Source organism: Colossoma macropomum, unplaced genomic scaffold, assembly GCF_904425465.1.
Source record: "Colossoma macropomum unplaced genomic scaffold, Colossoma_macropomum, whole genome shotgun sequence".
NCBI lineage: Eukaryota > Metazoa > Chordata > Actinopteri > Characiformes > Serrasalmidae > Colossoma > Colossoma macropomum.
Genome location: NW_023494785.1, coordinates 19,158,053 through 19,171,856, shown reverse-complemented (window position 1 = coordinate 19,171,856; position 13,804 = coordinate 19,158,053). Strand labels below are relative to the sequence as shown.

Genomic DNA, 13,804 nt, shown 5'->3' with positions numbered 1-13,804 from the left:
AGCTGAATTGTCTGGACTATTTACAGGGTGTCGAGCCAAAGACCTCAGGTCAAACGTGTGTTTTAGCAAGTGCTGGACTCTACTGCACACTCAAATAGATGAAGTGAAACGAGGATGTGAATAGTATTTTGTGCTGAAATTTTACTGCAGGCTTTTGTGCACTAGCAAAGACATTTATCTGAGGCTTATGGTCATTAACTTTTTTTTCAGCTTGGCTTAAGCACTAAATACAAATGACTTTATTGTCCAACTTCCTTTTTAAATGGCCATTAAATGTGCTTCTGATTAGCCCATGTCTAGTGCAGACAAACTTCATGTAATTTGTCGAAATGGGAATAGGTCCTGAATATTTAATATCAGGCTTTTAAATTCACATTAGGGGCCTCCTAGACTGATGAGGTCAATGCCCTGCTCAACTGCATCACCGTGTGTCAACTTTACAGAGGCCAACTCACTTAAAATGTTCTTGGTAAAACTATAGAATTACAAAGAGGCCTGTGTATGAAGCGGCCCACCTCTTGAATGTATCAAATATTGTTCCTCTTTCCCTGAACCCAGAAATAAACATGCATCAGGGAGAATCACATCATTTCTATGTGCAGACTGATCACTTTCAGCATATACACCAAGTCGCTCATAACTCCTGATACTAAAGCACTCACACCATGCCAGGATAAAGGGGGGGATCTGCCAAGTTCAGAAATAGGGGGGTTCTCTCAAGCAGGACGAGTGCCAACCTGACACCAATCTAATATGTAAACGAGTTGCTGGCTGACGATGTGGTTGCAACTTCTGTTTGGAGGATCACCTGCACCCACCTCTCAGAGGACGCGCTTTTCAAAGGGGCTTAGCTCCTTAAACCCTCTAATTAAAATGAGAAATCCCTCTGCCTCACCCCCCTCTGCCACCAGCACTGCAAAAAAGATTATTAGGAATTTAATGGGGAAAATTCTGTGTCCCACACCATCTGCGACCCGGGACTTGTGGAGAATTTTGGGAACGATGACAGAGAGAATGACAGAGAGAGAGAGAGAGAGAGAGAGAAAGAGATAGAGAGAGAGAGAGAGAGAGAGAGAGAGAGAAAGAGATAGAGAGAGAGAGAAAGAGATAGAGAGAGAGAGAGAGAGAGAGAGAGAGAGAGAATGTGTATAGAGAGAGAATGACAACTCTCTTGCAGCCAAGTGGAGGTGGAGGTGTGAGGAGAAGGCCACAGCCCCACACAGATAAATCAACATCACGCGAGCACAACATTTTTCACTTTTAATTACCCGGACGTTATTATTAACAGGCTATTCATTCCGAGCAGTGTCTCTCAGGCACTCAGGTGTCTGTTACCCAGGGCTACAGAATGAGTGAGCCTTCGGTATAGCAACAAGGAACAAACTACAGCCTTTTTAGCGCATACACATATAGCAGCCTGTAACACACCACCAGATTAGCAGATTCTATTATTCAGAACAGAGCGCCCAGTCACTTAGAATTTCATTGTTTATTATGGTCAGTGAACTTGTGAAGGCACTTGTATTGTATTTCCATAGATAGATAGATAGACAGATAGATTGATGGACCGATTGACAGACTGTATGTTCGAAAGTATCCAGACACCCCTTCGAAAAGATGAATTCAGCCTCTTTAAGGTGTACACATCTCCATAGAAAAGCATTACTAATAAAATGGGACACTCTGAAGCATCTGCACAAGGGGCTAAGGCCACCATGTCCAATGCCAAGCATCAGCTAGAAGGGTATAAAGACCCCCAGCATTTGGCTGTGGAGCAGTCTAACTGTGTTTTCTGGAGTGATAGAGCCAATACCTTTGGGACGAGCTGGAGTGTCGTTTATGATCCAACATCAGCACCTGACCTCACTGATGCTCTTGTGGCTGAATACAGTCAAATCATCACAGCAATGTTCCAACATCTATCGTAAAGCCTTGCCAGAAGAGTAGAGGTTGTTGCTATGGCCAAGGGGAACAAACTTCTTATTAACACCTTTGATCTGAGAAGAAATGATGGATAGGCAGGGGCCCACAAATGAATGAATGATAGATAGATAGATAGATAGATAGATAGATAGATAGATAGATAGATAGATAGATAGATAGATAGATAGATAGAGAAATTTGGGAATTATGACATACATTTACACTCTCAGAAAAAAAAAGGTACAAAACTGTCACTTTTATTGTTCTGTTTTAAAACATTGCGTTATGAAAAGGTACAAATTTGTACTTTTTCTCTGGGAAAAACCTATTTAGGGCACATAATTGGACCTTAAAGCTGCTGTTGTACCTTTGAAGGTACATTTACGTTGTTTGTACCTGTAATGAAATATGTACCTGCACAGCATCTTTATTTCTAACAGTGCACTAGACTTTTTACGGCTGTATATGATAACTTCACCGGTGCTGAAGGTAAGAGCAGGGGTTGAGGTGACTGTGACATGCAGACGAACATGATTAGCAATGAGCGCAACTCACCTACAACCATCCACCCACACACACCCACACACCACAATACCATATGCTCAATCACACCATTAACACGGCTCACATACGACAGCTTATTTTAACCATGCTAATGACACACCAAGACACCCTCCTACTGGGACTTGATTTCAGAAGGCCAAATATGACTGAGGAACATTAATAGTAGTGGTGGTTTTGTTTTTGTTGATAGTTTATGAGTCAGTGTCAAAGGAGTTTCAGGCTTTTGAACACTTCAGTGCAGTTGAATTGCACATTTGAACACAGTTTGAATCCTGCACACTGAAAGGCTGAAGGGAAGGCCAGTGCGCTCTACAGCCGGTCAGTCAGTGAGTGAATGCTGAAGAGCGCTGTGAGGCTGGTAGCAGCTTCATGTCATTCTTTTCGGAGTTGTCCCACTGCCTAACTGCGCACAGTGAAGAGGGAAAGTGTTTCTGAGCGTCCCGGCTGCAGCCTCGCCATCTGCCGCTCCGCACAGAAGGAGACTGAGTCACCTCAGCTATTGTCACTCACACGTGAAGACACAGCGCCCTTAACCAACTTTCTAAATCACTGTGTTCCTCTACGAGACGAACACCGCCTGAGTTTAATCCAGGAAGAAGAGTGCTCTGGTCCAGGCCACTCTGCTCATTTATTCATTTTCTTATCTGCCCTATTCATTATATATATATAAATAATAATAATAATAATAATAATAATAATAATAATAATTCACAGAAAAATAATAAATGTACAAAATAATAATTAAACATGCATCATTTCAGATTTTCAGATTCTCGTTTTTTCAATTATTTCTTTCTTTAAAATCGTAATGTTTATTATTATTATTATTATTATTATTATTATTATGCACTTGGAATCATGAAGAAAATTTGCATTATTTCCATCCTAAAATTAAATGCCTTAGATATGTTTCTAGATATTTCTTTACATGTCACACTAATAATCCACAATCAAAAACAACAGAAAATCAAATTGATTTACAGGAGTGACTGATCTTTTTCTGCTAAATCTTCAGTTTTTCGTTTATATATTTTACTCGGATCAGGAGAGGATTGTGTGTGTGTGTGATCTTGTGTGTATGTGGCATTATCACTTTCTCCTGAAAAAAGTCAAATTTTACAATAAAGTTTATCCATAACCGTTTGTTTCTGTCCGTGATAATAATAAAGCCTCAGTTTCGTTTGAATACAGTTTGTTATCTTCTATGCGAGAATCTACGCTGTTTAAATCACTGCAGTCTCAGACAGACAGAGTCAGTAACTCCGGTCACTGCGGCCTCTACAGCGATCGTGTACTGACGGACAAAACCGGTCAGTTCTGCATCTGCCGGACTGCTGGGTTCGAGTGAGAGGACCTGACTGAAGCTCTGTGACTGTTGCGCGCTATATGCCCCTGTTTAAGCCCCTCTGCGCCGTGGCGCTGGTACCTGAGCGCCCGCAGGGCCGCTAAACTGTGAGCGGTAGTTTGAGAGGCTGCGGTAGTTTGAGGGCTGAGCGCGTGCCGCCCGAGGATTAGAGGCCCTGCGCTGCTTCCCTGAAGGCTCGAGCCGCAGTCTGTCGCTCTCTGGCTCTCATCCAACTGCTGCACCAAACGCGGCGCCCCTCTCATCAGGGCCAGGGTCTCCCAGCCAGCCCACCCTCTACTCTCTCACGGTCAGCTCTGAAAAAAAATGCTTGGAACAGCACAGCTCTGTCTGAGTGCCGCTCAGAGCGTCAGATTATATTTTCTAGTTACTGCGCAGTTTGGTGCGTGATTTCATAACTTCACGTTAGATTATAATTCGCTATAATTCGCACTTTTACTTGCACTGATAAGAAGCATTGTGGATGGATAATAATAATAATAATAATAATAATAATAATAATAATAATAATAACTTTTGTTTTTTGCATTTCATTCTTTATTCTGTATGATTTAAAGGTGACTCTCTATGACACTGAGTCTGCTTGATTATGATCATGTTGTCTGACGATGCGCTCATTAAACAGAAACTTGCAGTATTCAATTGATATTTATTTTGCTTTACAAAACAACTTAATGACAGTGTACAAATCTGCACGAGACCAGTTTCAGTGCCTTCCATAATGTACAGTGCTTTACGAGTCCACCACTGAAGACATCCATTACATTGCATAACTGATGGGCGCCAACTACATCATTAAGGCAAAAGGATTTCCCATGGCATGAGCTCACTGTACATGACACACACACCTTTCCACCGAGGAGGATTTTTACATGCTTCAGTTTGGAGTTTAAAAAAAAAGAAATTTGTAGACATGATTGTTTCGAGGCTGTGCGCAAAATCTCCAACATCATATCAACTGACTGTACAACACAAATAAATAAAACAAACAAATCAGTCAATCAAAAAGTGTATAAACAGAACAAACAAACTGTTGCATAATGTAGGTACATTAACGAACTGTAAACTTTCCAAATCATCCTTCATGTCATAAAGCTGTGCGCGCACTCTGACGCTCTTTTTTCTCTCTTTTAGCTTTTTTTTCTGTGCACAGTCTGTAGGTAGAAAACTCTGAAGTGCGAAAATATTATCACAACACCTGCAGGAAATTAGATTGTCCACCATCCAAATGTTCAAGGTCAAAGAAATACAGTCAAACACGTACATTTAGGAACATAATTTATATTTCTGGACAATCGCTGTCTTTGAGGGATAAATATATTCCTATGTTTCAGTGAATGCTTAAAGATTTTGAGTATTGTCGATTCAGGCATTCAGCCGTTCCCACATTTTCACATGTCAAACATGAAACGAAGAGCGGACACGGTGAACATGGCACCTTATTCAGCATCGAGATCAGTAAAATAAAACTCTGGAATGCAAATACATATTTATAGATATATTTATATACACGCGTTTGAAGCTGTCAGCAGTGTGATCCCACTGTCGTGTGTCATTAGCAAAAGGATGATCTGACGTTAGGCCACTTAAGGAGAGGGAGGCAGGGCCTGGTGGAGTTATCATAGGCTCTCACTCGCAAAAGGACGACGTGTGTTGCATAGCTCCCTTTGCATTTATTGCTGTCTTGTATTCGATTTCTTTTTCTACTGATTTCAATTCCACCTCGCAAAATGAACTGTCTTACGTTTATTCTGGGACATACGGACGACTTTGCGTTGCTTTAAATTCGCATAAACGCGATGGAGAGTGGATGGGCCTTATTGCAGGATACTCAGGTTTAAATACCAGACAATCAGGAATCTGGAATAACGCAGATAATTAAGGCTGGAATAAATGTTTAAGCTCCCGTTTATATTAACGCTGTTTTTAATAGTTTGCCATGCCTTCCGTTAACATCAAGATTGTGGTATTTTAATTACTGACTAATTAGTGGGGGCATAATGTTACATGAAACTCCGTAAAATAGTGGTATATATATTTGTGGTTTTTTTTCTTTCTCTCAAGAGCATTCAACGCCGCCAAAATGTTTGCTCCAAGCAAATGCTCCATTCCCTTCAAATCAAATACATAAAACATCAGGTGGCCTACAACCAGAGACACCACCCAACACACACTCCCATAATGCAGAACGACCTTAAATAATGCATGTGCGTGTTAAGTTCGTTATTTTCAGTAATTACCCTGCTCAAAAAAAAGAAAAAAGAGAGCGAGAGACAGCAAAAAAAGAGATGCAGAGAGACGGAGAAAGGGGGTCGCTCGTGCCCCCTTCCCCCCCCCTCATCCGTTATGAAAAGTCGTGCTTAATTCGTCCTGCACGGGATAGAACTGGCCGCGCACGTGGAGGTCGTAAGGGAAGTGCAGGTCAGCGGCCCTCGCGTGACCCCCACCGCCTCCAGCGCTTCCACCGCCGCCGCTGCTGCTGCTGCTGCCGAGCGCCGAGCGGCCTGGCAGCTGCGGCGCGCTGGCTCCGGTACTGCTGCTGGTGCTGCTGCTGCAGTAGCTCCGTGCGCTGTAGTGGCAGCTCTTGGCGTACTCGGCCGCCGCCTCCTCACGCTTGAGCGAAAAGATGCCGCTGAAGCTGAGCGGCGGCGGGGGCGGCGGGCTTAGCGCGCTCTCGAACGGCGGGCTCGAGCACTCGGGCGACGCGCTGTCGTAGAACGCCTCGTACGCGCCGCAGTAGCCGTACGGCCTGAAGGCCTTGGCGCCGTCTTGGTGATGGTGATGATGGTGATGATGGTGGTGGTGAGGATGGTGATGGTGGTGGCCGCCGATGGGGGGCGCCCCAGCCCCAGATGCCGTCGCCGCCGCCTCCTCTGCACCGTGGTACGCCGCGTACACTGCGTCGTACGGAGATCTGGTGGCCGAGAAGGACGCGTCTGCGCCGGGCTCGCCCACAAAGCTGCGCGCGTTCAGCTGCAGGCAGCCGGCCACCAGGTTGGTGGTGGGCTGCGACAGGCCCTTGCACAGCGTGTGCACGAAGCTCAGCAGGTCAGGCCGCTTGCCCGAGCTCAGGATCTCCGACAGTGCCCAGATGTAGTTCTTGGCCAGGCGCAGAGTCTCGATCTTGGACAGCTTCTGCGTCTTGGAGTAGCAGGGCACCACCTTGCGCAGGCTGTCCAGCGCGCTGTTCAGGCCGTGCATGCGGTTCCTCTCGCGCGCGTTCGCCTCCAAGCGCCTCAGCTTTACGCGGTCCATGCGCTCTTTGGTCAGCGTCTTTTTCTTGCGCGGGCCTCGCCGCCGCGCCGCGCCCCCTTCCTCTTCCTCCTCCTCCTCCTCCTCCTCGTCCTCCACCTCGGGCCCCTCGTCCCGCTCGTCGTCGTCCCGCTCCGACTCGTCGTCCTCCAGTGCTTTCAGCCTGTCTCGCGCGTCCTTCTTGAAGGCGCCGCCGTCCGCGCACTCCCGCGGGAAGTTCGCCACGAAATGCGCGTCCATCATCGCCGGCTCGTCGAACGGTAAAGTCAGCATGGTAACCTCGCTGGGGATGCTGGACAGAAAACACGAAACGCACTGGTGACCGTGACTCAAAGCCCGCGCTGCTCTCCGTCTACAAGCACCAAAGCAGCTCCTTCACACGGTATTTACCAAATGCTGCCATTGCTGTTTGACTCTTCTAACTTCTAATGTGCCAGATTGAGGTCAGCTCAGGGGGAAATCACTGGGAAGGGGACATACATTCTCATACACAAACGCAGCACAGTCCCCTAGAGCTGAATTTACATCTACGGTTTTGAGTCATCTACAATTTTGGATTAACACCTACAGTGTTGAATGAACACCTACAGTGTTCATTTAAGTCCAACTGGACCCAAATGACCATTGTAAGGGGATACAAATGACCCAAATGAACACTCTAAGGGGGTTGTGCTGTGCAGCTATAGCTATTCAAACACAGATATCAGATTAAAAATAAAATCAGCCCTTTGCAACTGATATCAGCCAAAAACATTCCGGACAAGCCATACATACAGCAGTCTTAAAGCATCCGTCCTGCCTGTCTGCCACCTTCAACCTGTTTCATCCCCCTTTTGCAAACCAATTGTTTATTCCACAGAATGAGGAGGGAGGGGGAGTGCATGGCACAGGCATCCCGACAACACACGCATGCAAGCTCACACACCTACATACGCGCACACACACACACACACACACACACACACACACACACACACACACACACACACAACACGTTCATTTGTACCTGTATTTTTTTTTTGGTGGAGGGGGGTCAACAGGCAGTCTCCATGTCCCTCGGCGTGTTCAACTTTTTCCACGCTGCTTCGGGTGTGTGTGTATGTGTGCGCGCGCGCGTGTGTGTGTATGTGTGTGTGCGCGCGCACGCGCTCCTCTCGCCTCCCCGCCGCTCTCTTTTCGCTCTCGCAGAAATGACACTGATGCCAACTGCCAGAGCTGGTACCCATGCCATCTGCCGCTGACGTCACGTGGCCGCGGCCGTCACGTGACTCCGTCCCGGGGGGGGGGCGTGATGCCTCCCTGATCATCTGGCATGCCTGTAGCAGGGCAGCACTGGCACAGCACAATAAAAAAAAAGCCCAGAAACGACAGACAAACACCAGCCATAATCAGATGACGTGGTCGGTAAAGGCATGCTTTAGAAAATGGTATGATGTAACTGTGAAAAATATCAGAATATCAGGCTTCGTTTGGGTTATTCACTCTGATTTAACGGGCCAGAGAATGGGACACATAAAGCATTATATATATATATACTATATATATATATATATATATATATATTATATATATATATATTTCCTAAATCTATTTCTATTCTGATAATATAATAAGTACGAAGACTTATTATATTATATTATATTATATTCGATTATATTATAAGTAACACTTTATTTTGCTGGTCCACTATAGATGTTTTGTAGATGCTCGGTCTGTCTTTTAAGTAACATTTGAATAAATATCTGCTAACTGCAACTGAATCTGAAGTTGCTTGTAGAAAATTCTATTAAGTCTACTAATATAATATAATATAATATAATATAATATTATATTATATTATATATAATTTATGGCAAAACCAGCCATGATTTTGGGGTGTTTGGTTTATAGCAAAAAATCTGTAGAATATGTAGAACATGTGGAGATTCATTAAACTTGAAAAATGTTTTTTGCGCTCATCTCATCTCTCATCTAATTAACATGAACAGTTTTTCCATTCTTCCATTAACTGATTGTGATTGTGTGAAGTGGTTGTTCTAGGACATCCAAAGAACTCTTTTCGACACCTTTATTTTTACAAGTGTAAGGTAAAGTTTCTTTTAGCAAAATAAAAGTAGAATAGTCAGATTGCTTGGTGACAGCAAGTGCTGGATGATTGATGGCTCTTGTCTACTGGGTCAAACCCATCAAGGGCGTTTGCCAACTGGCTGAGCTTGTGCTGATTCTCACCGTCAAGGCCATACTGAGCTGACTCTGAGCTAAATGCCATGATGAAGACAAGCTGATTAGACATAGAGAAATCAGAGAAACACTGGACACTTGATAGAGAGAGTGGAGATAGAAAGGAGCGTGTAGTGTTGAGCCCTTTGATTTTAAACTTCCCTGGGAAATGAATCAGTCTTGTGTATGATGCCAAACTTCATTATTTTGTGCTGTTTTATATACTTCTTTCAGAAGAAGAGATATAGTCCTATGCGAAAGTTTGAACAGCCCTGTTCAAATAACGTGTTATTGATTTTATAAGTGAAAATAAGTTACCAAACCCTTACAATTTTAGAGCACAATTTGTATTTATTTGCTGAATTTAACAAATTGTAAAAAGTAAAACATAATGTATTAAGTGTACCATAATCTTTACACATGCAACATTTTATCATTTATTTTTCCCCCCAGTATGTTAAATAATAAAGAATAAATGGGCATTAAAATGTGCAAAAGTTTGTTCTCTGTAGAGGATGTGTTACTTATTTTCACTTGGAAAGTCAACAATACATGTGACTTGACCAGGGGTGCCCAACTTTAGTTTAGAGATAGAGAGAGAGAGAGAGAGAGAGAGAGAGAGAGAGAGATGGAGATGGAGATTTTAGTCTGATGGCCTTGGTGACCTGCGCATCTGGCCATTTCTTGTAGTAGTAATTGGCCAGAACTGTGACTCTTTCCATGCTGAGACATGACACCCATACATTCCATTATCAGTGAAAGGTCCTGCAGCCACACACACACACATACACACACACACACACATACGACCCCACTCATTTATTATTCACATCAGAGAGCGAGTTCCTGAAAATGCCCCAGGTGCTACCCTGCACAGATTTGAAAGGCAGCCCGAAAATGCCAAATTGTGCATACATGACAAACAAAAACACACATACAATTATTGTTTATGATTATTCTGTTGTTTAACCTGATGTTGTAATACCATGTGACCAACGAGTGAAAGGAATAATCTGTTATACACAAAACTGTGTACTCAATGGATTTCCCCGTAGTTACAATGACAATGGACATACCTGTTTAACACAGTGAGATTTAAACTAAAGGTATTAACGTAAGTTATCACAGGCCCATACGTTTACAATTAAATACTGCATTTGGTTGCAGAATACTAGTTTATGCTCACACATTTATTGTTATAATATCATGCACAGACAGACAAACACACAAACACACAACCCACAAACACATAACAACAACAACAACAACATAAATCGTTACCCCCCCATGCCTCAGCTGGTGACGGGCTTTCTGGTCCAGTACACACACCAACATCTGATGAGTCAAACTTCCCATTTCAGACTAATCACTTGACTGCACTAATTGCAAATGCAAATATGCAAATTCATATTAATTAATTACTCTGTTAATTAGTTCTCTGGTCTTTTTGGGCAATAAATCATTGTGCAGGAGAAAGGAGAGAGTGCAGGCCCGGCCCCATTTTGCATAAAAAATTTAGCATGCACACTTAGAAATAGACTCTGCCTGCTGCCAAAAAAAGAATAGAGGGGATATAGTCCCCCCTTTAAAACGTGGCCACTGAAGTTGACGCCTGCTCCCCGGCAGCTCGAGCCTCAGACCCAGCAGACAAAAAGAGGAGGAATGGGGCTTTCACATGGAGAGCACACATATCAGACATGCTGTCTGCCAGTGATTTAATTAACACATTATCAACTTTTAAAGACAGAGGGATGCCAGGCCCAGGCTGCAAATGAAGGCACTGATGTTCACACGTCAAGTGGTGTATGCGCACGCACACACACAGAGACACACACACATATGCGTGCAAATCAGACACTCATTGAGATCGGCAACTCTGCTAAAGATGGCCTTTTGAGTCTCAGCTGCCTGCTTAGTCCTGCCACTAACCAGTGTGGAGGGTGAGAGCCTCCAGAACGGGAAATATTTCATCTGCATGTAGGACAGTATCAGGATATTGTTTTTTATCATATTTTGCACAGTGATTTGTTTTTTATTTTTTTCAATAACAACAATCTTGAAATAGAAGAATATGTGAAATATTTTCCTGTACGCCAAGAACAGACTGTTTTGATGTTTTTCCACATCTCATTTTTACTGTGAGTAAACTTTGGTTTGATGTTGTTCTAGTGATAAAATATGATAAAATAAAAGCAGAAGTGTCAACGCAGATAGGTACCCAGGTGTAAGGCTGTCACTGTGTTAATGGTTAGACAGTGTGGCACATGAATAATGCATGGGTTTTTAAAAATGTATAATGTAAATATCTCAGAGAAGGGAGGAGGAGGAATGCACACAGTGGAAACTGTTGCTTTAAAAAGGCTTTAGAGAAACATTTTTTTTTTCCAAAGGAATATGAGCAATAAATCATTTCTCTTGTGAACGTGATCATATAATTTCATCAGTCTTACTGTGAACACAATTTGAAGCTTTATTATAAGATAATGGGTTTGCGTCCTTGACACCAGGGAACACAAAGGTGTCATGCAAATGAGATGAAAAACCTAAAAGTCACAGCCTTCACCTTCATTGTATTATATTAAAAATCATTAGATCTACTTTAATAGTAAAATTTCTTGCTGTTGGCAGATTTTAGGTAAATAGATAAATAAATATCAAACTAAAAGCATTAAAATCACAAATTAAGAGCTGTGCAGAATGTTTGCTTTCTTCATGATTTACAGGAGGTAATTTTTCTGTGTTGTAGTCTAGACATTATAAGAAGGTAATAGCAAAGTTGTATGTGTGAGTGTGTTAGATTTTATGTGTGTCTGTGTGTTCACTAGGGAACAGGGAAGGGATACATGGTGCCAGGAAGTGTTGCTGTGAGAGTTATTGATTTCAGGACTGTGCCAGATACGTCCATCAGAAATGGCTTTGTTCCGCCCTTTGGCTGCCGGCTCACCTGCAGTCCTGCAGGACGGTTTGAAGCGTAGTCACCATCCTGCTGCTGTCACTCAGTAGCTGCTGTTAGGTGACTGCTGAAGCCTACATGTTGCTGGGAGATGGGAGGTAAGTCTGGCACTAACATGTTTGGCGCTAAGATTTGGAAAACTGGTGCTACCTGCCCTGTTCCCAGTCCCTATGGAGGCAGATACAGGGCCAGAGCTGTCCCATTCCATGCAGCCCATGCCCAGTCAAGATTAGGGACTCCTGCCTCAACACAAGTTGGGCTTCTTCCTGGATATTTCCTGGCATCCGTCTGTGAGGGGCCTATGAAACTTGGATCCGAAAGCTGTCCTGCACCATTCCTTTTGTACTGTATTTGATCCTCCCTGGGACCACAAGAGTAGAAACCATAACACAAATTTTTTGTTTTTTAAAAAAAAAGAAAAATTTTGTTATAAAAAAAGATAAGAAAAAGTAAGAAAAAGTAAAAGCGTTTTAACCAAATACTATGTATTTGGTCATTTTTGGGAGTTTTTGTTTAGTGGGAACCATAACTGTAATGAAAACAAGTAGATTTATTGTAGCAAACTTTGTTTTGCTTAAATTATTTCAACTATTAGAGAAAAAGAAAATAAAAAGCTTTATTAAAGTGCTTTGTGTGACTGTACATATTGTAGGTTAGCAGCTCTATGGTCTAAATGTTGTTGCTCATGATAATGTGAGAGTATTATGACTTGGTGTGGCCCCAGCTGGTTCTTTGAATGTCATTTCATCATTCGCCATCAGACGCTTTCCCAAGCTTATCTAATTGGCTAAACTGGAATGGCACCCCATTGCACTGAGAGACACACAACAAATATTACTTTGGAAGCAATCCTATTGCTACCCTTTCGTTGTGACATATTTTAAAGAGCAAGACAGAGTAAGAGACAGAAAGAAACAGAGAGAGAGAATGTGTGTATGAGTGAGAGAGAGAGAGAGAGAGAGAGAGAGAGAGAGAGAGAGAGAGAGAGAGAGAGAGAATGTGTGAGAGAGAGTGAGGGTCCTGAGGCGTGATTCTCAATATGTAAAAGCATCATTTCTGGACACCTCTCTACTCATTGTTATACTCCTCACTTAACTCTTATATTCTTATTTTAGCGACAGCTGTCCTCTTTCTATGGAGGTATTATATTAAGCCTTTGGCAGCTAATAGTCTTGCTGTCTAATTGTGTTTGCTAATGATCCATGTGGAAATAGAGTAGTTTTGAGAGAGAAGGGGCATCAAATGCAAATGATACAGCACACTCAAACACAAATTGAAGCACAAATCTATGTAAGTGCTTTTGCACTCTCACATGATCACAGTTTTTATTTTGGAATTGCTGTTATTCAGTAATAGCTAACTTATTTAGTGATTATGATTTTGCACAATTAATCACAGAGAAGAAAGTCTGCATGCTTTAAAAATAAACATCTTAACACACTCGTGGGCCCCGACACACACATACACACACACACACACACACACACACACACACACACACACACACACACACACAAACAATTTTATTC

The 13,804-nt window shown here is 42.8% G+C and overlaps 1 protein-coding gene across 1 annotated transcript; it reads right to left on the bottom strand.

Annotated features, from left to right (window-relative positions):
• Window positions 1-6,133: 6,133 nt before the first annotated feature.
• neurod6a (neuronal differentiation 6a) lies at window positions 6,134-7,543 on the bottom strand. The gene has a single exon (XM_036579141.1). The coding sequence runs from the start codon at window positions 7,373-7,375 to the stop codon at window positions 6,188-6,190; it is 1,188 nt and encodes a 395-aa protein (XP_036435034.1). The 5' UTR covers window positions 7,376-7,543; the 3' UTR covers window positions 6,134-6,187.
• Between the last annotated feature and the right edge of the window lie 6,261 nt (window positions 7,544-13,804).